The following is a 25,834-nucleotide window of genomic DNA, read 5'->3' as shown; positions in this document are numbered from 1 at the left end:
TTTAAATCTCCCTCACTTGGCGATGCAACTTCCGCTTTCAGCTCCATGTACAGCGCCGTCACTCTCATCTTTTCATCGAGAGATTATACGGCAGCTTGAGGCGGGGAGGTAAACTTTTGGCAATATCAGAGTGAAGGTGCACAGCAGTGTATAGCAGTGTTAGCGCGGCTTCATCCCGATGCTCAGCACAGTCCGTCGCAGCGATAAATAAGTACGGCCACGAAGAAGAGCGCGAGAGGGGAGAGGCACCGAACACAGGCTCCCGATATAAAATGAATATGCACAGAGACGATTCCGTGAAACACAGCTGTCGCTTTCTGCTCCTGGGTTGCTGAGGGATCAAATACTTAGGAGAAAAAGAGAACATCGAGCGACTCGCAACGCCGGGAGGACAGGACTGCTGTGCGGGGGGACGCGACCGGACTCGATCTGCATGTGAGACCGCTGGTCCTCACACACCGGAGGCAAGAGATGCAGCCTGCAAACAAGCTCATGACTCTGATTCTCCTCATCTTCATGGGCACAGAACTCACCCAAGTAGGTTTCTTTAACACCATTTTCCTGTATTAAGAAAATAAACTAATCTGCGGTTAATTGGTTTAACGCCGAGAGATTACCCTGTTACCTCGCATAAAGAGCCTAAATTAGCCCTATACCCCCGTTTAAACAGATTAACGGGTGGGATTACATGATGTGGATACATTGTGTTTGACGGTAGTTCAGCAGGTAGGCTATCCCCTCCACCGGGGTGACAGATATAGGGGGAATTGTGAAAGGATCTGTCAATTTCCGTATTAGCAAATGGTCGATTAATCAACTGCAGGGCTGTTCTGATATCTATGATGCCTGTAGCTTCCATTGTTGAATAATGGGATGTCTTTCTGATATCAGGGCTCCACAATGTCTCAAAGAAGGTGTTTTGAGCATACTTAATGACCACACTGTGATTTATGTGAGGGGGGGAAAGAACATTTAGTCCAACAATGTAAAGCCACCCAGCTCAGCAGCAGTAAACAAATTCACTGGTCGATAAAAATGTGAAGCTTCACTGGAATTATTTCCTGCTATCTGAAAGGCCAATTGGCAGCAATAATAGTTACTGTTGCATTAAACTGTTGCCTTTATCAATTCTCACAGACAGCATCATGGTGTGGAAGAGAGTGAAGGAGGGAATTTATTTAGGCTATTACAAGGCCCTGCCATCACCGGATTGAAGAATGATTTAATTGCCCCTTGCTTCAGCAGAGTCATATTTCATGGGCTTCACTCTTGTGTGAATCCAATTGTGCTTGGTAATTGGAGCCTACAAAAAATAAAAAGTGCCAGAGAGGTACTATCAATAAACGAATCTCTGTTCCAAGAGTATCTGTCATGTACTCTTCTCCAAAGTCCATAACATGTGTTGGAAGCAGGTAACTGCCCGCAAATCCTGCTGCCCCTGATAACCAACGTGTGACACAAATATTGATGTCATTTGTTTTGCCTTGACACAAACATGCCAGCAATTGATCCCAGTATGATACATGTCAGTGTGCTGAGAGGGGAACATTTTGTATTCAACAACATCCATGTAGAATTACACAGTTGTTATTACTGCTGCGTTGTGAAGCCTGTAATGTGCAGCCTGTAAACTGAACTGGACATATGGAGTGCAGCAGCAGAGTGCACACACATGCTGACACAATGGAACAATGGGGCTATTTGCACTGATTGATGGAAGCCAGCAGTCAGAGGGAGGAGGAAAAGAGAGCGTGTTTCATTTCGGGTTTCATGACAGTCGGGGTTCGGGTCCGGCGCGGTCAGGGTCCCACGCTACAAAGACACGGTTTCTCTTATGGCCTGTGTCTTCTGTGTGAAGGTAAGTCGATACAAGCCCACAGCCTCGCCTGTCTGCTCCCTCCAAGAGAACAGAAACACAAGAGACTCTGACAGGCTCTATTTATACAGCCCCCTGCTACAGAAACCTACAGTACATCTCACTGTAGGAGGGCCAGGCCTCTCCATGTTCCGCTGGAAGACAGATATACAAAGTGAGAGGTGTAGCCAGAGAGATAGAGAGCCATATTACTCACAAGGAGAGGAAAAAGCTTTCCGGGCAGCATGGCCTCAACCTTTGATGGTGCACAACGATGTCTCTTAATGACCGTGCTAACCACCTTGCTTCAAAAGTCTCACACTGTGTGGGGGGGAGCTGAGAGTGTTTTCTTAACATCTGGCTGAGGGAGCAAGGAGGGGCCTGATTAGTGGCACACTCGCCTCTTTAATTCCGCTTGCATTTATTCACCTCTTTCCCCTCCGCTGAAGGATTTGGCGGCTGCCGGCAGTTCACACAGAGAAGAGTAGTAAGCAGATGGGCATCTGTTCCTCACCTAGTCCCCATGGCTCCAGGCCCACATCCAAGCAGCTCACTGACACCTGATAGCACAGATAGCCGGCCCTTTGACACCTTGTAACCCACATGCCATAGCTCAAACCATCATCATGCAAAGCATATAAAACGCCGCACGTGGTCAGGTTTTCAATGCACGCGTGATTAAGTTAAGATAAAAAAAATGGCTTCTAATTCCCTGGAAACAACTTAATCTGCTTTGCCAACACGTGCGCATCTCAAGTTGAAAGTACGAGGGCCCAGGTAAAGGACATTTTTGGAAACAGTTTAGAATTGTAATGTTAGAAAACAGATGCATCAATCCTGTTTTATGTGAGAAGCTGAGATGGAGTTGAGCTGAATTGCAGCTGGGGCTGAAGCTATTTATTATTCAGTAAGGTTGGTGGAACGATGAAGCAAGTGGGGAGAGAGAAGGCGAGCAGAAGAGGAGGAGAGATAGGCTGCGTGTTGTAGTTCACTTGTGGGCTAGAAACATGATTCTTTGTGAAAATGTTTTTCACTGGATACACTGTTTCAGTTTTGTGATTGTACTAAATACATACATTCCCAACACCTGTTAAATATAATGCAATAGAGAACAATAGCCCTGTCAGAAACACCATTTTGTGAAGCTTTTTAAAGATATATTTATGTAAAATATAATAAAGATGTGCCTGCCTGTTTTACACCTTTCACCTCCCTGACATTTGTGTGCTAAGGTAAATAAATAGGTTGCACATCCAAGACAAATATATTAACAGTTGGATCGAAAATCCAAGGCCAGAATCCAAAACATTCTTGAAAAAGATCTGTTTGATAGACATTAAAATAGCTGGTCGGTTGTAATCCAGTGTCTTTTTGTTTCTTGCTTTTATTTTGAAGTTGCATTTTTTGAAGATAGACCTTCAGGTTACAGCAACACTCCACAAGTTACATTCTCCAAATGGTATACATTATTGTAATCAACACCTGTCTCATGTATGCAGGGCTGTTATCTCAAACTGCATTGCACGATCCAGATTACAGAACTATAAGTGTTCTGGTGCAATTCTAATGAGTGGTTTTATTTGAAAACCCTCTCCACTAATCACTCCTGATTACTCCATCTGATGATTGATTGGTTAATTGATTTTTTTTATTGAGTCAAGTGTCTTTTATTAGTGCACTTGAGAGGTGGGGATCATTTGTTCCACCTCTGTTAAAACCAAATGCAGAAAACTAGCTGTACCCTTTGCACGGACGGGCATTAAAGGCCATGCTCTGCAATGAACGGCCTGCATTAAGGGAAGGCTGGACTCTAGACAGCAGCGCCGCGGTGAGCTGACCCCCGCCGATACTTTGCACTAATCTGTGGAGCCATCACGATGTGAGCCCTCACCTCAAAGGTCATAAAGAAGTGGGGGAGCGAAGAGAGGGAAAGAGACGGGGGAGAGTTAAGGCGGTGCAGTGAGAGCAAACACTCCTCCATCTTTCAGTTTACCAGAGAAATGCATTATGGAGCGGACAGAAATAGCTGTGGACACAGAGCCACTCCTGGATCTGGGGACTTCATGCATCATGCAGGGCGGCGATTTAGCCCGTGGTCCGGAGCATTAGCCCCTAGGCCTGCTGACGACCCGTCTGTGGAAATAAATGATTTGTAATGTCTCAGATATACCAAGTAAGCATCATTTAACTGCACTTGCCATTGCACAAACCCAATTTGTTTGTCTTTTAAAAATTTATTTTCTGCATAAACATGATAGTTCTAGAATGTTACGCAAATGGAAATCGTCAAGTTGTCTTGTTTTAGTTATTTTCTGGAGTAATTTATCCTATTTGTGCATATTTGGTGCTGTTCCTTGCATTTTCAAATCAGTACTGAGATTGCAGCAACACCAAAATCAGCTACACGATGGCGCCAGAGTCTCACAAATAGAAAGCCCTCTCTCAGTTTGAGCACAAGGCATCGGGTCTCCCATCAATAAAACATAACCCGAGCCCTCACACCCCTCTGCCATTGAAATGCGAGATTCTGCACAACTATGTGTGCATTTTGACGTACGTGTGCACTGTGCACTGTCACACACTGCAGTTTAGTGTCAACGAGTTTGAGCTGCATGCATTGATCCGGAGCTATGACAGAGAGTCCCATGTCCTTCTCGGGGCAGTGCAGACATACATGTCACTGTCCGCTATACATAATAACCCTGGGCTTCAGTGTGGGACGACCCCAGCCGCACTGCTCATTGTCACTCCCCCAGGTGACAGTCGGTGTCAGGCGGCTGTGGGCGAATCACGCGCAATCCCAGAATTGACCACGAACAGACCCAAACCTGGCTGACATCATTGCGTCTGGTGATATAGATAGATCCGTAGTACCTCCCCTTTTCCTCCCTCTCGTCCATTTGGAGCCGCCTTTGTGAGTAGTCAGTGGCACTTAATCACAGAGCGCACCAAGGCAGGAGGCGGACCGTCGGGCGTGAACGGCAGTAACGGAGAACCGGAGAGGCAGCAGTGTGCGGGACACAACGCAGGCAGAGGAGCTATTCAGAGGAGGTTTCCTGCAGCTGATTTTTTCCCTTTCTTTTTCTGGAGCAAGTGCTGAAGTTTTAGTCCCCGTCCCAACACCTCCACGCAGGTCGTTTCTCTCGCGTCCCACTGACGTGCTTTGTTGGAGATGTCCAAAAAAAGACCAGCCGAGCCGGAGTCCCGGGTGAAACAGCAAGCCGCACTGGGCACCATGATTTGTTTCTCACCGGAGTCTGTAGAATGAAGACGGCTTGAACACAAAGTCAAATTAACGCGCAAAGATGTCGTTGCCTTTGTTGAAGATCGGCGTCGTGCTCAGCACCATGGCGATGATCACCAACTGGATGTCGCAGACCCTCCCCTCTTTGGTGGGGCTCAATACCACCAAGCTCACGGCGGCACAGGGAGGGTATCCAGACCGGAGTACAGGAGTAAGTGCGCAAGTTTGGCGTATGTCCTGCAGCTGGTTGGGTATTTCCTGAATGAATGTTGCAATTAGATTCCAATAAGATATATGCAACATATGTGCGCTTTGGTTAATTAATAAGAGGAGAACATATGTCATGTGTTGCAAGAAGCATGCAGAAGTCAAAAAAAATACTTGGAGAGGCATCATAGATATGGATTTGATGTGGCTCAAATGCCATGGGCTGATGTCCTTGTCGATATGAGTAGCCTGCACTAAGTGGAAAGTTATCTGACTTTTTTTTTCTTCGTTGGTATTGATAAGAATAAGAGATCCACGGGGAAAATAAGGCGATTGCCGTGACAAAATGTCAAGGCAGTCTTTTTCCCCCGTCTAAATAATAGGGAGTCCTCATTCTTTCTTCCACCGCCTGTGAATGAGAGAGGCGTTCAAAGCCAGGGTCTGGTATAGAGTCAAGAAGAAGCGTTTCTTTGTTTCTCTATGAGGCTCCCGGCATATCAGAGCTGCCTCTGTGCCAGAATAATAATGTGAGAGATCTGTCAGGTGAAGGTTTGCACTGGAAGTTAGAACAATGGATGTTGAAGGCAAGTATAGTAACACACTGTGAACTGATATCGACTCCTGAATGAGGTGCTTCATTTTGAGAAGATTGAAGCATTTTGACGTGTGAGTTATTTCTAATCCTTTTTGTCAGCAGCCAGTGAAAGAGTATGGAGTGATATCTATGCAGGAGCTTCAAAGTGATTTGCCTTTGTCCTGTCAGCGCATCCTTTGGTAGAAAGCGTTGCCGCTGACTGTCAGCCGTTATTGCTCTTTTTAGATTTTGTAAAGTCACTCCTTCTCTCTAATTGGCTCAATCAGCACGTCTGCCCTGTGATTTGTTTAAGCGCTGCTGCAGTGATTAATACCTTTTTCTAAATGTCACTCAGACCTAAACTGATCAGCAGGCGTTGTTCACATCCTTCTTTACACACAGAGCTTTTACACAGCCTACTGAATAATGGTAGTAGCCTCCGCTGTTTCGATTGGCTGCATGTTCCCTTTGTGTCGCTTCAGAATACTTCATGTGGTGCAAAGCGGGTGGAGCCTGGTAGTGTGGGGCATCCAGATGGAGAGACATGCAATGCAGCTTTAGCCTCACACACTTTACTTAATGGACACATAGCAGCAAAGTCACCTTTGCAATGTCCTTTATAAAAGCAAGGATGTCTTTTTGTACCCTTTTGGTATTTTTCTGTTTCAGTGAGAGCTTTCTTTGATGATGTCCCTTTCTGTTGAATCACTCCCTTGTCTGCAGGTGTTGCCAGCGAACCCAGAGGATTCGTGGCAGGTGTACAGTTCAGCCCAAGACAGTGAGGGGAGGTGTGTCTGCACTGTGGTGGCGCCCCAGCAGTCCATGTGTTCTCGGGATGCGCGCACCAAACAACTGAGGCAGCTGTTAGAAAAGGTAATTACCGCTTAGCTCCTCTGCAACTCATGGTCACGGAAATCAATACAGACATGTCATACAATGCCCAGAGTGGCCACCGTTACTGCTTTTACCAGCCATTCTTCAAACGGCAAGACATGTGCGCACACACACGAGCGCACCAGTGTTTGAGGGCTGCTCGTCGGATAAGAATAGGAATCATGCTCTAATGAGCTCCCTAGAAACCCGACATGCATCATGGGAGGCCTCTCTCCCTGTGAGTTTCTTTCCAAAGCAACACATCTAATGATGCAACCTGCCTCGATGCACATCTACTGGAAGAGAACCCATTTACACAAAGAGAAAACCTGTTTCAAACTAGGACGCGATTGGAGGACACAGACCTTTGCCAAGAACAATGTGCAGTGTGGAAATATGCAAAAAACAACATTTTTCTTCTTGTTTCCATGTTACTAATAAACATTAGTAACATGGAAACAAGAAGAAAAATGTTGTTTTTTATTGAGTTTTTAAAACACATGCAAACACATTTCTGTGATTATTCCAGCACCACAAGAATGTAGCACAAATGCCTCGCGATGGTCATTCAATTTCAAATGTGTACCCGCCCAGTGATTTGGATCTTCATCCATGCAGCACCTTTCCACCAAGTTCCATTAACACCTGGTGGTAGATCTTCCCAAATCCAGCTGACAGACAAACAGCCAAACACGCCAAGCCAGAAGCATACAGAACCTTTTGGCAGAGGTAAAAAGACATTGTACCCAACGATCGAGTTCATCTCCAAACACGAGGCGATTCACCCACAAGATACAGACATCAACAGATCTTTCCTGAATGATAGAATATTTGCCAAGTCTCTGGTATTTCTGGACCAAAACTATTTTGGAGAAAGCAAATGTCTTAACAGTATGCATTCTACACTTCCACCATGTGTCTGAGGCCCCTGCCTCGTTGGCCTCATGTCAGAGTGTGTGAGTCACTGGAGGAAGAACGCCTTTCCAAAACAACACATTGACAGTCTGTTTCATTTTGTCTGCATCTCATGCTCATTGCTTTATTCACTGGGATACATAGAGATTGTTCTCATAACTCGGTCCAATGTGTCCGTCTGGCTCCAGGTCCAGAACATGACCCAGTCCATCCAGGTCCTGGACCAGCGAACCCAGAGGGACCTGCAGTATGTGGAGAAGATGGAGGTTCAGCTCCGCGGTCTGGAGACCAAGTTCAGGCAGGTGGAGGAGAACCACAAGCAGAACATCGCCAAGCAATTCAAGGTACGCAGACAGATCTTCAGCCATTGACCCAACCATCATGATGTCATAGCTGCTCTGTAGCCCCTTACCCATTCTGTGTGTGTGTGTGTGTGTGTTCCCACTGTGGAGATGTTTCAACATGGACTCAACATACCAAGAAATCCATAATGCATGCACAACACATTCAATAATTGGAACCATACATAATTAACATCCTTATTTCTCACTAACTCTCTTCAGAAAACAATGTGATGGAGATCTTAATCAACTTGTAAATAAGGATATTTAATAAAACTAAATTAATGGATAATGGTGAAATGTTGTACCAACAAGACATCTGCACATGCGAGACGCATCCGTGATCTAATCTGATTTAAGAGTAGACACTAAACCCTTTTTTTCCTGAAGGGTTTACTGTCCAATCAAAAATAGTATACAGCTGTAGGGCGGGGTATCATTTGTAATGTTCTGAAACCTGCTGATTTTCCTCCGTCTCTCTTACAATCCAAAAAGAAAATCCAATTAGGAACACACATACTTAATATGCAGGATAATGTCTTTAATTGTGAGGGAGGGATGGAAATGAGCTCAAAGCTAAATCTGGCACTGTTACGCTTGACACATTTTAATGTTTTAAGTGTTCATTATTGTGCATCGTCCCTGCGAAATAAACGATTAAATTAAAAATAATTAATTATATATATATATATAAATGATTTATTGACTTGTTGACGCTTACAAATATTCAAAAATAACAGTAATTATTTTTTAAATGAACAGGGTGGCTTCAGAAAATTATTTGGTTTCTCTGACCAACGGCCAAAACAAAAGCACACAGCTTTCATTGCGTAACTAGGGGCACTTTTGTTTGATTTGCTTAAACAGGCAACCACGTTTCAAAAAGCGTTGACGATTATCTGCTTCCATGTGTAATGGCATAATCCACTGATTGTTACAGCTTTTCATTGAACAATTGAAGTTATTGAATGTTTTCCAAATACGAGCAGCCGTACAAGAACTTCCAAAATGAAAGAATAAGTAAACAAGTTTGCCAATTCCACGAGACATTAGATGTCCCCTTTAAATACTGCAGCGTTTCTGTTACTCTTTGCTACTGACACCGTTCACAAAGTACCACAATGCATTGCGGTCTGATACCCAGCCCTCTTTCTGCTAATCACACGAATGCCCTGTTCCAGTGTTCGCATCATCTCACCTGCACAGAAAACATTGTGTTATCATCAACGCATGCTCGAAGACCTCATGCAACCATTGCCACATCCAGTGCATGTGTGCAATTCCCTGTGACATGTCGAAGTGCATAATACTGTACGTGTGCGTGCGTTTGTGTGTCTTATTAGCAAGGTTAGCAAGCTCAAGCTCCTGTCAACAGTCTGTCATTTTCTTGCTTGCAGGGCTAACTTTAAGACATGTAAAGAGAGCCACAGGGAAGAAGAGGCAGGTCAATTCCAGATTCCCCTGAACTGGGCCACAGTACTGAGAGCATTTGGGGTCAGACAGTTCATTTACCTTTAGCACCATTAAGACTAAGAAGCCCCGCCCTTCTCTCAGACCACCCCACCACTGATCTCTTCCTGCATGTTACTGCTGTCAACGTTTTCCATTTTAAAGCTTTTTTCAAACGTAAAACAACTTTTTTTTATTATTTTGTTATAACTATTCTTTTTATAATTATTAATAATTGCTGTTATATTTATTTTATTTTTAATTTTGGCTTTTGTCTATGCATATTTGGTTATTCAACAAATCTATACTACAGACGTAAAATTCGAGACACTTTGTTGTGTGTGACATGTACAAGCATGTAACCCGTAATACTATGTTGCATTTTAAACGATGATGACCAATAAAGAGCTTTCCCAATTGTTGTCGGTGTTCCGAGGGCTTGCTTTTTAAACGGCTGGTCACTGCCCGGGGACGGAGCCACCTGCTCTGCTCGTACCAGCGGGCGGAGAATATTTTACGGGTTTGTTTGCTCAGACACACACCTGCACGGACAACACACAGCTGTTCACACACACACACTGAACACACACAGACACACACACCGGGGTCAGGTCAGGGAAGAGGCAGGATAGAGTCAGAGTAGCCAGGTTCAGACAGGTGTTTTTTTTTTTCCTTTTCTTTTTCTTTGATGGACTTTCGTCACGCATGACACTCAACCGAGCTTATTCTAATCCTTTCAGGCCATAAAAGCGAAAATGGAGGAGCTTAGACCGTTGATACCAGTGTTGGAGGAGTACAAAGCCGATGCCAAATTGGTATTGCAGTTTAAGGAGGAGGTCCAGAATCTGACGACAGTTCTAGGCGAACTTCAGGAGGAGATGGGGGCCTATGACTACGAGGAGCTCCACAACAGAGTGTCAAATCTTGAGGAGAGACTCCGAGCATGCATGCAAAAATTAGGTAGGCACAGAAAGTTGTTGGCACACACTTTGCTTCAAACATGTGCATGCACAGAACACCCACATGTCGTACGGCATATTGTGAGCGGACAGAAAGAAATCCTCAGGCATATTCACACGGTTCAGAACTTCACAGGAACACTACGTGTGGCTGAGATACTCGAGCACTCAAGTGCACTTTACGCAGACTTACAACACAACCGCCATTCTCAATCTATGGTTTATTTTTACGAGCTCACCTTCTAACTATTAACTGTTATTGGTATACTCTAACATTTTACAACCAATAATAAAGTCCATTTCAGAGCTAGTATGCATGTGCTCGTAGAACTGGAGCTACATGTATGGGTTCCAGCCCTTTGAAATGAAGATGGAATAGTTCATGGAGATGTTGGGTTACACCTCTATACGCACATTCATAATACATTATAAGAAATGGTTTTATAAATCTAATTAAAATGTTTATAGTCAAACATGACAACTTATAACAAGGTGTATTAAATATGACTGGGTGTATTATAAGCTCAACATGCATCGTGCTGTATACCTTTACAGACTGAAACAGAACTGCTCTGTATCATAACGGTAAATAATCATATCTAGCATCCACCCTTTTAGGAGCTTTTAATACAATTAAAAGCACTTTCAAAGGTTATTAGCAATTGTATGACACTATTACACATTTAGAGGGACTTGATGGCTCCAAGTAAATTGTCAACATTTAAAATATTTACACTTTTCATCAAAGGCATGTACCATCTGTATTAGGGTTAGGGCAAGCACCGTGCCAAACCTTTTATATATACATTACTTCATAAACCTTGTTATACATTGTCATGAAGGATTATACACACGTACGATGTGTTTTATAAGCCTTATACATGCAATATAAAGTCTAATGAATGTGCTAATAATGCATTACAGACACCAGAATACACTCTGGGAATTTGCGATAGACTTGTTTTACAATTTTATGACGGTTGATAAATCAAATCCTAAATCAATGACGACAATAATCTTTAGTGACGGTCCTACAAGGCCCACCTTTTAACTCTCCATCAAATGGTGTTGTAATGTGGAAGTCTGCATAGGTATGAGGTGTTTAACACGGTTTCACAGGTACACACACACACACACACACACACACACACACACACACACACACACACACACACACACACACACACACACACACACACACACACACACACACACACACACACACACACACACACACACACACACACAGCAATGGAAGCCCACAGAAAGGAGTGCTTTTAGTCCCTGTCTCTTTCAACCTCACACCTCTGTCACAGCCCACGGTGCTAATAGATGCACACCCACACCACGACAGTGACTAAGATATATTACACGAGCAGAGACACTTACACGATGCTCATCGCGGGTATATTGTGTCCCTGTTTGAAATTATTCACAGCACAAGATGAGCGAAAGACATTTGGGGCAAACTCTTGCAAAGCCTACTGTTCATTTAGTGAAGCTAGTCGAGACGCGGAAAGTGGATTCAAGCGTGTCGAATAGATTCCCTCATCTCAACTAGCACGTACTACATCTGTCATTGGTATCGAAATGTATGCACACACAATTGTCTTATAGCATCTGCTGTCAGTAAGCCTCAGATTTGTTTTCACTCTCGGTTAAATGCACTCGTCGCTGCTCACATCAGTGGTCAGGCTGCCAACAGATAGGAGAGCGGGGAACTGTGGGAGTGTGTGTGTGTGTGATCATATGAGATACAGGCGAGGTCACCCAGCGAGGGACTGGCTCAGGCAGAACAGAGGGTGGTTATTCCTTTTATCCTCACACGATTACAGAGGCACTCGTGCATCGTGCACACACATACACTCCCCTTCTTGAGATTAATCTTGAGAAGGTCACTAACCAAATTTGCATGAGAAGATCAACAGAGGGAAAAACAAATGAAAATAAAAGAGGGCCAGGGAAATTTCAGTGTTGAATAATAGATACAGCGGCAGGAGGAGTTGGTGGACGGTGTTAAAGGGGAAGGAGGAAGAGTGATAAAGTGAAGGCGAGCGGGGAAAGTGAAAGAAGTGCCTGCAGAGCTGTCCTTCAAGATCTTCTTGTGCCGAAGAGCCTAACAGGCCGCCGGCTGCTGGGACACAATGGCCATCGATCAAGGGGACGTGCCAGCTTGCTGGGCAATAATCAAATAAATAAATCACCCCGTGTCCTGCCCCTGCAGGGGGCTTCAGGCAACTCCAGTCCCCTCACACCAACACACTGATGGATAGAGCAGGAAAGGCAGCATACACCTCTGCAGCCATCTTTCTTACCTGCCATTTTCTCTGCATAGAATACAATGACAAGGAATCATATTGTATTTCCCTCTTTACGACAGCCCTCAGTCTTTATCAGGCAACCATTTCTAATGTCCTTCTTAATTACTGATATCTTGGAACATGAAGACATCTCTACAAATAAGTCAGTGGTCAGACAAGACGTTTACACAGGTTTTAGTACCTAAAGAACTATTTCTTTATAACATTAAATATGAATGACTGAATATGCGTATATCATTTACATGACAGGACCAGCTAAACTCCACCCACTTCAAACCAGTGAGGAGAGCACATTGAAATACAGACATCTCTCAGGTGTAATAACAAAAGCGTTTTAACCTAATATGTGAACTCCATCAGTCAGTCAGACAATTATGCTTTTGAGCATTTAAACTTAACTATGGAGAGGCAAACATATACTTAAACGAAAAGGAAGAAGAACGGTACAATTATTACACAAACAGTCATCGATTGACTTCTATACTGGTTGTCATGGAGTAAAGATGATGGAGTAAAGTAAATATCATTGTGTTTTGTACGGTTGGTCAAATGAACTGGAACATTTAAAGACATTAGGTTGTTTGTCAGTATTTTATGACATTTTTTAACAAGCAAAAAATAACCAGAATTTGGATTTCATCCAACAAGGATGAATTAAAATGTTTGCTTTTGATATTTCGGATGTACCTAGTGTCTTCTCAGTTACTGTGGTGAGTACAATGTTACCATAACTGATCAAAAACAAGACCTACATTGACATGAACATAAAACAAATATTCATCCACCTCAGGAAGTAAGTGTTCATTCTATATACATCCTTATATTTCAGGGTATATGTAATGTCAGCTGCCTTTGACATTGAGTTTTCCATTTGCTCTGCCCGCTGCTTCGGAGCAGGCGAATTCAGGCCAACAGGGGATTAGACCCTGTGGGCATCTCGAGACTCGAGACCCATCAACAGGCTCCCCATCAGCCTGCAATAGTTTGATCTAAAGATAGACGGTACGATTAGAGAAAATAAATAAATTAACCCAGGGCCAACGTGTTTCTGCGCTCTGTAATCCCACTGAGGGTTACGTAAGGCCCCCACGAGAATAGTAGCTGCTGCTGTGTGACCGTGTGTTCGTCTCTCGGCCCGACGCCGAGGTGTGATGCTCACACGCACTCACAGGCACGACATATGTTGCACATGGAGACACACTCATTATACTCAGTATTCATTATGTAAGAGAAGTAGATTTGACCAGATGAGACGATGGTAAGGTGACAGATAATTAAACAAGAGTAAAAAAGAACGTTGACAAATTAAAAGGATATTTCAGAACAACAAAGAGCAAGAGAGATACTACAAACACAGAGGGATGATGAATGTTGCAGTGAGGGGTAAATGGATGCTTCACAGAGAGAGATTTGAATGGACATTTTAAGTGAGCCACCGTCACAGTCCCACTCTTTAAATTAACATTTCAGAACGACTCATTAGGTTCATGGAATACAATGGATCAGTCAAAATCATCTAATTGACTTTTCTCCATGAAAAACTGCCGATGCCACGACGAATGGATATACTGTAGTGCAGTGGCGAACCGTGTCTATCACAACTGGACCTTCTGTAGACACACACACCCCCCGCCGCCCCCCCGGTGTTATAATGTCCGTCTTTTCACCGAATTGTCGTCTTGAAAACGTACTCGCAACAATTCCGCAACAACTTCATCTTCACCTGTTGCACTTGTCATTTCAACGTTAAAAACAATAAAACGGCATGAATTGCTTCGTGGCATTTATCTAGATAACTCTGTCTCGAGCCAGTTAACTAGCGGGCCTTCTAGAATACCCTGGAACTGAGGGGAACTCTGAAAGAACACGCCCATTGGCTACAAATCAATATATGATTGGTTGATCAAACTGTCAGTCCAAAGGTACGCTCTCATTCAGTGCAACGGCCAGGGCATTCTATCAAGGATGTAGAAAACCTTGGTGGAAGGATATTCTACCCAGAGACCCAGAACAAGATCTGATTGGTTGCTTTCTTTTCTAACACAAAACCACTGAAATGCGTAGCATGGTCCGAGAAGGATAAGCAAATCAACGTAACACTGTAATATTACAGATCGTTGTTGTGAGGTTTTGTTGTGTCGTGAAATCTAAAAGAGAAACAGAAAATAGTTTTAGTTTGGTCAAATTCGCATTATCGCCGCAATCAACCGTACTTTAAAACGACATCAGCTTTAAAGCAGCAGCACACTGAAGCTTCACTCTGATGTTCCCTCTTCCTCTCACTTTCTCACACATCCACACAGAGAGTACAACAGCCATTAGCATGTGTGAACGGAATAATAAGCATCCTGTGAACAGAACATCACACGTTTTAAAGAGAAAAGTAGCACGCTGGACATGGACTGTTCAAATATTCATGGGAACTCATTTGGATTTGAAGTAAACAAAAGTAAATCCCTGGTAGTACATATAAAATACCCACTTGGACGTTGCTCTGGATGTTCCCGTCTCACTTCTTTCCCTTGCAGCATGTGGCAAGCTGACGGGCATCAGTGATCCTATCACCATCAAGACGTCTGGATCTAGGTTCGGCTCCTGGATGACCGACCCTCTGGCCCCTGAAGGAGATACGCGGGTATGTTTTACAGCACACAATACATGGGTATAGACAATGTGATGTCCTTATATCATGTTTAACATGGAATTTTCACCCTTTACCGATTTTTGATGAAACGGTTTCTGATTTAAATCATGAATGTAACTTTTTATTTTGTTTTGATCACGCAAAACCTTTGCAAAGCTACTTGTGTCCTGATTACTAAGACATATCTGGCAATAACATCGCTTTTCATTCACTGGAAGATTTTTGAAATGTTTGGGTATTTTTATTCCAGAACATTTTCTTTAGAACACTAGTAAGAAAACATACCAAGTACACATTTAGGATTTCAAATAACTAGCTTTGTCAATCCTATACTGTATGAGTAGTTTTCTTTTTAATTCCTCCACTAGTTTATTATTTATTCAGATGTTTATTAAAATATTTATCTATAACATTATACAATGCCTTATTTTTATTTCAGAAACACTTTAGAAACCGTTTGATTCCAAATGAATTGTCTTAATGCATGTATTCAACTGGGGAAGTTTCATTGCCAGGTTTATTTGTATATAGAGAAGTTGTTGAGTACCCAACTCATTTAAAGAAATCATACATTTAGATTTAAGTCAAATCACAAATGACTTGCTACCACATAGTTATTGGATAAATGATGAGGTCCCCAACACTCACCCTAATCCTAGCAAAAAGTATATCAATATGTAATATTAATAAATGAATTGTTAAAGGTAATTGAGGTCAGTAGGTCTCGAAAAATGGTTGAGAAACAATGATAGTAAACTGAATATCATTGTTTTTTTAAACAGTTGGTCAAACATCACAAGCAATTTGAGTATATACCTTTGAGCTTGGGATATTGTGAATAATTATCAGCAGATTATTGTCTCATGAGCTGCAGCAGGACACCATTTAACGAGCACACATCGAGAACGTGAACACAATCACACTGGATCCTGATGACGGTCTGTTTGTCCAAGAGACAAGCTCCTGCAGATCTGCAACAGCTTTCTGACTCTAAGTAGGAGTCGGCCTTCATCGTAGGTGGAGGTCAACCATCGCTGTGGAAGTTAATAACGGTCTTTGTTAATTGGTCACTGTCCTTTTATCAGCTGATCCCTCTGATTGCGGAGTGGTGCAACTGTTAGCTCAATAACAGGGTCTGCCTCCATTACCGAAACTCATTCAAATGAAATGGCAGGGATACATCTCGAGGGGCCTAACGGGGAGATGCCAAGCAGAAGAAAGGGAAGGGAGGGAGTTGGAAATAAGGAAAGTGTATGTCATCTACATGTCCAGCAGTTGTATGAGACACATTTATAAGAGATAACTCTTAATGTCAAATGGGAGGAAACAGAAAGCAAAACCAGAAGCAGTACATTTGCAGTTTGCTTCCTTAGGCTAAATGTCCAACCCAGTCTCACGGCATTTCGAGTTATAGTCACGACATTTAATCTATTGATTCGTGTTCACCAACACCATTTCCCCCTTTTTTCGTGTCACACAGAACGATTTTAAAAGCAATGCATTTCTATTGGTAGTGTGTTTCGTGCCTGCAGCACGTATTTTTGTCCGGTCGGGTCTTGGAAGACCGGAAGCTGTGGGGTTCATAAAAACATGTTCTTACTCAATATCAAGCCACGATTATTGCTTTTATTTTAAATCGTATAATGTCGGACTTTTTTTGTCGTCTGAGGAAAATAAATGGGGCTCAGAGCCTCAGAATACTGAAATCTGTATTTTCTTTCTGTAATATTTAATGCAGCCAAACGGTGTATTACAATGTCGTCATGTGATGACTTTCAAAGAGAAAAGCAAAAACACTCGGAATAAAGTATTATTTTCTTTTAAAAAAAAAGTTTTTCGGATTTGATATGGCATGAACACCATATCCCTACATGCATTGCGGCTAAAACATCCAATCAGCGAGCTTAAACCATAGCTGAGGATCTTGGGTAATCAGTTCAGTGGCTGTGTATCGCAATGATGCTACGTCTGTTTCCGGTTATTTGTATTTTGAAATTCAGTTCCTGACGGACGCCAAAAAAGCCAGAGATTATGGAATTAAACCAATAAATAAAAGCAAGGATAATTGAGTGTTATTTGTGAGTAAATAACAGTGTGTTATTTTGAAAAGATTTAAAGAAAATACAGATTTCAGTATTCTGAGGCTCTGAGCCCCATTTATTTTCCTCACAGACAACAAAAAAAGTCCAACATTATATGATTTAAAATAAAAGCAATAATCGTGGCTTGATATTGAGTAAGAACATGTTTTTATGAACCACACAGCTTCCGGTCTTCCACGACCCGAATGGAGAAAAAGACGTGCTGCAGGCACGAAACACACTACCAGTAGAAATACATTGCTTTTAAAATTGTTCTGTGTGACACGAAACAAAGGGGGAAATGGTGTTGGTGAACACGAATCAATAGATTAAATGTCGTGACTATAACACGAAATGCCGTGAGACTGGGTTGAAATGTCATGACAACACGGGGTGTTAAATATGTATATTTTAGAAGATCCTCCGCAGCAAGTGCAAAGCTTACTGCTGACTAAGATTATATTTAGCATACTTTGAAGGCTACTTTATTTTGTAGAAACTAATACATTTTGAACTGAACATAAGATAGATGTGCTGCGTTATCAAAGGCAGAACAAAACAAGTATGAGTATAATTGACGAGAGCAGACAGTTCTGCTGCATTTCCTTTTATCTTTTGGTTTCCAAACCTTGGCTTTTTTTCACTGGGCCCTTGGAGATATGGTTCCTTGATACGAATCATTTTTGTAGTCAATCACAGCAGCTCGTGGAAGCAGGTAGAGGCAGGGTTTCAGGTGTCTCCCTGACGTATAGTCCCTCTGAGACTAAGGAAGTGTTTGAGTTTCTAGCAGTTGCCGGCTAAGAGCTCTGCCCACCACCGCAGGGGCCAATAGGAAGCTGGGTCGAAGCAGCTGAGACGGGCCTTTTATCTGGAATGATGGGCATTATCCCTGCGGGGCCCGGCTCATGCCACCCTGGGGCTGTCATGCTGACTGTTTGTTTTCAGAAGCTGCCGGATCCCAGCTTCCTCCGCTCCTCGACAAAGTCTCAGCACTAACCTTATTGGGATGCTTGTTGAGGGTGTGATTTGATTTATTCTGTGTGTGTTCTGCTAAGAAGATTCAATGTAGGCAAACTGACAAAAGATGAGCATTCGAGGGCGTGCTATGTCTTCTCTAAACCACTGTTCATTGACCTCATCATGAGGTGAAGGAAAGCTATAAAGGCGGAAAAGGTCTTCATTTATTATTTATAAAGGAACTGTATTTGTAACTCTTATAAAATGAGTACATTGACAACCTCAATGCTCTACAATCATTCCTCCTTGAAGAATCTTAAAATGTATAGATAGAGTACGATTCAACAGAAAAGACAGATGATTACAAATGGGGTGTCACATAAAATGTTGCTGCAGCAAGGAATTTTGGGACAGCATTATCTCCTTTTCTTTGGTAAAGGGTGGTCCAGTATACCTTCCGCTCAAGGAGATAAGAAAGGACACAGTGAAGCACCTTTCCTTAGAATAACAAGCTCTTATCATGGCTTCCAGTTCCCTCAGCTAGAAAAAAGACTTCTCAAACTGCGGTTTAGCTTCTTCTCCCTGAGATGCTGCTGTGTTTGGTGTTAATTCGTCTGTCTTCCTCTGCTCCTGATGTCCAGGTCTGGTATATGGATGGCTACCATAACAATCGCTTTGTGCGGGAGTACAAGTCGATGCAGGACTTTATGACGTCGGATAACTTCACGTCCCACCGGCTGCCCCACCCGTGGTCAGGAACAGGTCAGGTGGTCTACAACGGCTCCATCTACTTCAACAAGTTCCAGAGCCACGTGATCATCAAGTTCGACTTCCGCACCTCCTCCATCAGCAAGTCCCGGCAGCTCGACTACGCCGGCTTCAACAACGCGTATCACTACGCCTGGGGCGGCCACTCCGACATCGACCTGATGGCGGACGAGGGGGGGCTGTGGGCTGTCTACGCCACCAACCAGAACGCGGGGAACATCGTCCTCAGCAAGCTGAACCCCAGCACGCTGCAGATCATCAAAAGCTGGACCACCAACCACCCCAAAAGGAGTGCCGGCGAGTCTTTTATGATCTGTGGGACGCTCTACGTCACCAATGGCTACTCTGGAGGCACCAAGGTGTATTACGCCTACTCCACCAACTCTTCTACTTACGAGTACATCGACATTGCCTTCCAGAATAAGTACTCGCATATCTCGATGCTGGACTACAACCCGCGTGACCGAGCCCTCTACGCCTGGAACAATGGCCACCAGGTTCTCTACAATGTCACACTGTTCCACGTTATCAACTCAGAAGAACTGTAACTGCGGAAAAATGGATTACATACATAAATACATATTGTCTTTGTAGAGATCTCCCTATACACAAAAATATACCTGCGAAAGAAAAAGACTGGCGAGACCATTCTATTTATAATAGCACATTTTACTGAGAGACTGCATCAACAGTGAATGTACTGAAAATAAAAGTAAAAGTGTTTCATTCCAAAATGTGTTACAAAAAAGAATTGCTTCATCAGTTCATATCACAACATCCTAGGTGATTGTTAATAAAACAGGACTGTTTTATATAGGTCTTAATATAACTTTGACTTTATTTTATATCATTGTCTTAGAGGTATTTTCTTTTGGAATGAAACTCTTTCATTATTTGCCTCATAGAAAATGATTGTAAAAGTAGTAACATATCAGATTTAAAAGAATAAGAACAGATGCCAAAAAAAAATATCACGCCTTTTTTTTATATTTTGGAGTATCAACTCAAGCTCATTCCTGTGGCTCCGGACCTTCTGTAGAAATCCTCCCAGCCGAACTTTATTTTGGTCAACGGGGGTCCAGAAACGAAGACTGTGGTTAATAAACTGTTGGACCCCCGGGTCCCATGGACAGACAGAAAGGTGGGAGGTCAGTCTAGTCAGAAGACTTGATGGCCTAATGGGTGAGCTCTGTCATATCGTTTTTATCCAGTACAGTAGCAAATCAAAAGTCAGTAGAGAAACAGCAAAAAACAACATCTACTAAAAGACCTGAAGGCACTGACTGTTGACGGCGCTGTCGTTTGAGATGAATTTCCTGTGTTAGTGACTATGTGTGAAAAAGGCTTTCTTTGCATGAGTGTTTTCGATCACTCCGGTCTGCTCTTCTGAATGTCTTTTGCTGTATGATACTAAAAAAAGGGGGAGGGAGGGAGGGGAGGGGGAACAAGGTGGAATACCTTTGGGATTTGAGGATTTGCTGAGATCTTTACTTTTCTCCTGCTTCTTTATATATCCTTGTTGTTTTGTTTATTTTCTATTTCTTTGCAATTATTTTCCTTTCGAATGTTCTTGTATCACTGTAACTGTTGGCACTGGTTTTGCGTCTTTGTATATTTTATTTGGACTGTGTGGGATGAATCTATCTAGCTCACATCTCAGAAGTAAAAAAAACAAAACAGAATGTATCGAGTATTGTATCCTGGGAACCTGGTCCTCCTATCTTCAACTCACTTCATGCGCCTATAGTAGGGAGAGCTTTTTTTATTTATAGAGGATAATCCTGTATCATGTCATGTTTCCCCCCACTGCTAGTGAAGGGTAATGCTGTTTTAATGTATACCCTTGCAGAGGACAAAAGCTTTTCACTCTTTTTGCGCTTTGCTGGACATAATGTTGTATCTAAGATGAGATGGTTAATGATTCGTGTCAATAAAACAGAGAAATCTGCTGCTCGGATTGTTGCCTTAGAAAAGCTACAAGCTGCCATGTGACTGCACACTTAGTGACAAGTTGTTCATATGGAGATCACTTAAGCATCCAAGCTCAGGCTCCTATGTCCTGCCTTTTGTGTCATCCGCCATTAAGATTACAGAGAGCTGATGTTCTTTTGTAGAATTCGTGGAAAAGAGTATAGCCATTAGCTTAAAGTGGCTAACGATAGCATCCTTTAGCTTTGTTGCCACAGAGGGCTAATTTTCCTGCGTCTGAATTTATGGAGTTATTATTTTCCTACCATCAAGTTCCTTCCCCTCGACAGACAATACATAGCAAGCATTATAAGGTTGTATTGGTTGCTAAAAAGAAGTGAAAACATTGCCCACACTATTGATTCATATTCAGATGACGTCTCGGCCCTCAGGCCTTCTTCAAGAAAAAATGTTTTTCAGTTGCTAAACAAGTCTTCTAAACTGCGAGGCATTTATGTCATCATCTAAAAGTATTATGACTTGAAAGAACCCTTTGTGTGTTTGCCTCACTTGACATTCCTTTTGTACGTTGTGATCTCTTCTTACTAATGCAAAATTGTCCACTTTATGTTCACTCAACAATTTTCTCTCCTTTGATCTTAACTCAATTTCCTTAACAGCCTCCCCAGCCCTTTTCCCCCTCTCTTATCCTCCAGCCAGTCTATCTTTCCCGCTCTTTGTTGCTCTCGCTGCCTCTTAGTCCTCTGATGTTTCAATCGATGAATAAATGATTGCTTCTATTTTCACTCAGAGTGCTTGGCCAACACAGGCTGCTTTGCTCCCCAGACAGAGATAGAGATAGGATTTGGGAGACAGACAGGCAGAAAAAAAAGCACACGGAGAGAAACACGTTTGGCGGAAGGTCTCGAAGCGTATGGCATGAGGAGCTGTCAGTCAGGAGTTGAATACATTTGCATCTTAAAGCGGTGATTGGCACATCAAGAGACATAGCGGCACTCGTTCTAGTCCCAGTCCCCCGTCACACGCATACACTTGTGATCCTGACAGTTGCATCTTATTTCATCATTTTGAACGTTGCATTTCTTTTTTCATTTCTGCACCAATGTCTTGTTTACTCCAGACTTGGTGCACTGGTGTTATTATCTCATGCACCCTTGCCCTCTAAATGCCAGGACCACTGCAGCAGCACTCCTGGGAGAAAAGGACGGACACAGTGAGAGTTTGACCTTGCTTTGGCCAGCTGTAAGGTCCATCCTGCCCGCAAGGACAAAACCACTTATCAGTGATAGAAAGCTAAGCGCGTATGTGCCAACAGCAGGGTTGCAGAAATGTTGCATAGCACTGCGGTTTACAAGTTATACTGCTGCAGGAAAGGTGATGGCGTGTTGTCATGATTGTATACGTTTCCTGACACCTTCTCATATCATTTCCTTTGAGACGGACTTCAGGTGTCGATGGCCTCTTTGTACATGTGAAGGTTGGCTTATGTATCCTTGAGAAGTTTGACACTGGCATTAAAGCAGCTGACACAAACTGTCCAAATCCCCATGACTTATCTCTGCAGCTGCATTGGCGCTTAACAAGTGCAAGACGTTGCAACAAATCTATTTCAAATGATTTGGGGAGAGGTGAACATACACCAAAGCAGCAAGGGGAACATTGGTCATAACTTCACTTAACAGGATATTGGATTGGCAACATATGAAGTATTTGTTGAAGCACAGCATTGCAGGTGTGCTTGCATTAGTAAATCAATTGGCATCACGTGCAGTGACTAATTAATTAGCTGCTGAATATTAACATCCAATCATATTCCAACAGGTGTGTGACCTTTGAATATAAACTCTCCCTTCTCTGTAGTCCAGAACACTATGTAAAAGCTTTTTGCGGCTTTTTTAAACCAAGGTCATATTGAGTCAATTCATGGAAGTTCAGATTTTGAACCAGCTCTCTGTGCCTTGACTAGTTTATTTAGAGGTGTACCTGTAATCACTACACATCACAACCTGCATGTAGATGTTGGTGTCAAGTACTTTACTTCAGAAGGTCAGACTCACTCGTGAATTTGAGAATTTCAATGATACTACAGCCAATTTAAAACTATAACCTTGCTTTTAGTTTAACAACGTGCAGTTTTATTTCATTTTAGAGACACATTGGGTTTAGTTTCCCCTTTACTCTCTGAGATCCAGCAAATAGTTAAGGTTTTTATTTAGCAGTAATAACATTTCCACAGCCTAGGACCTGCCCCGCACTCAGGCAATTACTGTGAGGCCTTTCAAATGTAACGCAGGGTGACACACACCAGCAGTTTCTTTTTTCTTTTCCATTACGAAACTTTCCATTCAGGTTCATCACAACGGCAGGGAAAAAAACAATTGAAGCCTGGCATTTTCCGTGTAGCTGGGAGCAATCTCCAAGATAAAACTATTACAAGCCCGGTGTGAGTTGGAATAACAGCCGATAATAAATCAATACAACCATAACAAATGGGACTGGGGGAGAAAAAAACAGCAATAAAGACAATTCATTTTAATTACATTGCAATACAAAGGCAAAGTAAAAATAACTCAGTTGTCCCGTTTGCAATTCTCAGTGCAGCCGGTTTTTCTTTTACAATTGTGTCCTTGTCAGCAATTCAGCACCTGCTATGATTATCTCTCCTTGATTTGCATTTTTTTTAATGCACTGTTATCACAAGGGTGTGTGTACGCATACGTATACTATACAGCTGGTTGTACTTCATATAGACCACACAAAGACAAACTGATTTTTCGTACTGCATACAACATTAGATTACAAAGCTTTTTTTTGCTTTTTTCTGCAAAATACACTTATCTTGTGAAAGAGATGTCTGTAAATAAGTATGCTTTTTTCCCTCTGTAATTCAAATTTTCCGTACAAACTCTTAGACTTAGATTTAATAATGACGCAATCTTCACCTGCTGCTTTACATTTCTCTCAAGCCATGAACATGCTAATCATGCTATAGCTGCCAGGAGCTGTTTGTAGGGAAATAAGATAAATAAATTAACAATAAATATTTACGTTCGGTATGAACATTTTTTCAATATGTTTTTTTTAATCTTTTAATCTGCGAAGCAAATTGTTATTTAAAAACAGATTTGCTAATGCAAATACATTTCAAATGAATGCGTATTTTTTAGGAAGTCGACAATTCTTACTTAGGTTTACTTCTTTTACATTCTAAAAATCCATTAAGGATAACAAAGTGTATAACATTTTCAATTGAGACTTTCTCACATTTACAAAATGTTTGCCACATGTATCTACATTAAAGACAAAGTTAATTAACAAGAGAAATCTTTATGTCATTGATAAGTATTCAGACCCTTTGCTATGTCACTGGAAATTGAGCTCAGGTGCCTCTCATTGCTCTTGATCACTATTGCGGCAGTAATCTTAAACAAAGTGCCGCGAAGGACTAAACAAGAGAAAAAACACTGGACGCGCAAAAACGTAGTCTTTCCAACACAGTATGCGTTTGACCTTTTATTTCCAAAGCAAAAATGCAATATTCCATATCCATATATCCTTGTTGTATGCGTGCGTGCGGTCAACAAAAATTGTCCTTCTCTAGCTCACTCCCCCATCTATACAAAATGCGCAGGTAAAAGCAACTGGATATAAGCACAAACGTCACCACACCAATCCAATGACACCACCTATAGTGACTCAAAAACATGTACCGTAATAAATACAGAAAAACACTTCAAATGTGGCTCCTACATTCCGGCCCCTAATTATATCAACATAATAATTACACATCTGAAAAATGATGTAGGAGACAATCAAGGAAAAAACTATTAAGGATAAAAACGTCCTTTGTTAAAGTGTCCTTTTCTTCTTTAGGCAACAAATAGAAAAAAGAAAAAAATATATATATAGTTTGTTAGCCTATGAAGGAGTGATCTTTACTATCACATAGTAAAAAGTCGGAAAAAACGTCAATGTCAAGGTCTATGAAGTTCATTAATTTCCTCACGGCTCGTCTGCTTCCTGTAGAAGGCAGATCTTTGTGATGGGCCTGTCCAGATAGCTAGTTTTTGTCTTCACTCGCACCTGACGTACAAGTCTTCTTCTGTCTGGAATGGTTTGTACAATCCTTCCTGTAAGCCATGAATTGCGAGGTGCTGAGTCATCGACTATACGCACAATATCTCCTGGTATGAAGTTGAGCTTGACATTTGACCACTTCTGTCGTTCCTGGAGTAGAGGCAAGTACTCCTTAATCCATCGTTTCCAAAACAAGTCTGAGATGTACTGAACTTTTTTCCATTTTCGACGAGCATATATGTCCTCTTTATGAAACAGTCCAGGTGGAAAAGATGGCTTGGTTTTTAGCAGCAAAAGATGGTTAGGGGTTAGTGCTTCCAAGTCATTGGGATCTGTGGATGCTCTCGTTATGGGACGGCTGTTGATGATGGATTCGGCTTCACAAAGAACCGTGTGAAGACACTCTTCATCAAGGTTCTGTGCCTTCAGGCTGGAATTCAGAACCTTCCTCACAGATCTGATCAACCTTTCCCATACTCCTCCATCATGGGATCCAGTAGGGGGATTGGAAGTCCACTTTATTCCTTTCTGAAGGAGGGTGTTGTTGATTTTAGCAATATTCAACCTTTCTATTGCCTCTCTCAATTCACGCTCAGCTCCGACGAAGTTGGTTCCATTATCTGAGCGTAATTCCAATACT

General features: G+C 42.3%; 1 protein-coding gene across 2 annotated transcripts; it reads left to right on the top strand.

The window, feature by feature from the left end:
• Nucleotides 1-22,600, top strand: olfm1b (olfactomedin 1b). 2 transcript variants are annotated; one of them, XM_034096156.2, is made up of 6 exons: nt 1-537; nt 6,604-6,753; nt 7,857-8,012; nt 10,199-10,418; nt 15,267-15,373; nt 19,062-22,598. In XM_034096156.2, the coding sequence occupies exons 1-6, from the start codon at nt 472-474 to the stop codon at nt 19,734-19,736; spliced, it is 1,374 nt and encodes a 457-aa protein (XP_033952047.1). In that variant the 5' UTR covers nt 1-471; the 3' UTR covers nt 19,737-22,598. The 2 variants fall into 2 exon arrangements, with proteins under 2 accessions (XP_033952047.1, XP_033952046.1); XM_034096155.2 differs by lacking the exon at nt 1-537 and adding an exon at nt 4,720-5,310 and having other exon boundaries at nt 19,062-22,600.
• The last annotated feature ends 3,234 nt before the right edge of the window (nt 22,601-25,834 follow it).

The sequence above is a fragment of the Pseudochaenichthys georgianus genome, chromosome 12 (assembly GCF_902827115.2).
Source record: "Pseudochaenichthys georgianus chromosome 12, fPseGeo1.2, whole genome shotgun sequence".
NCBI lineage: Eukaryota > Metazoa > Chordata > Actinopteri > Perciformes > Channichthyidae > Pseudochaenichthys > Pseudochaenichthys georgianus.
Note: the sequence above shows the minus strand (reverse complement) of the source record. Positions and strands in the feature narration are given on the sequence as shown.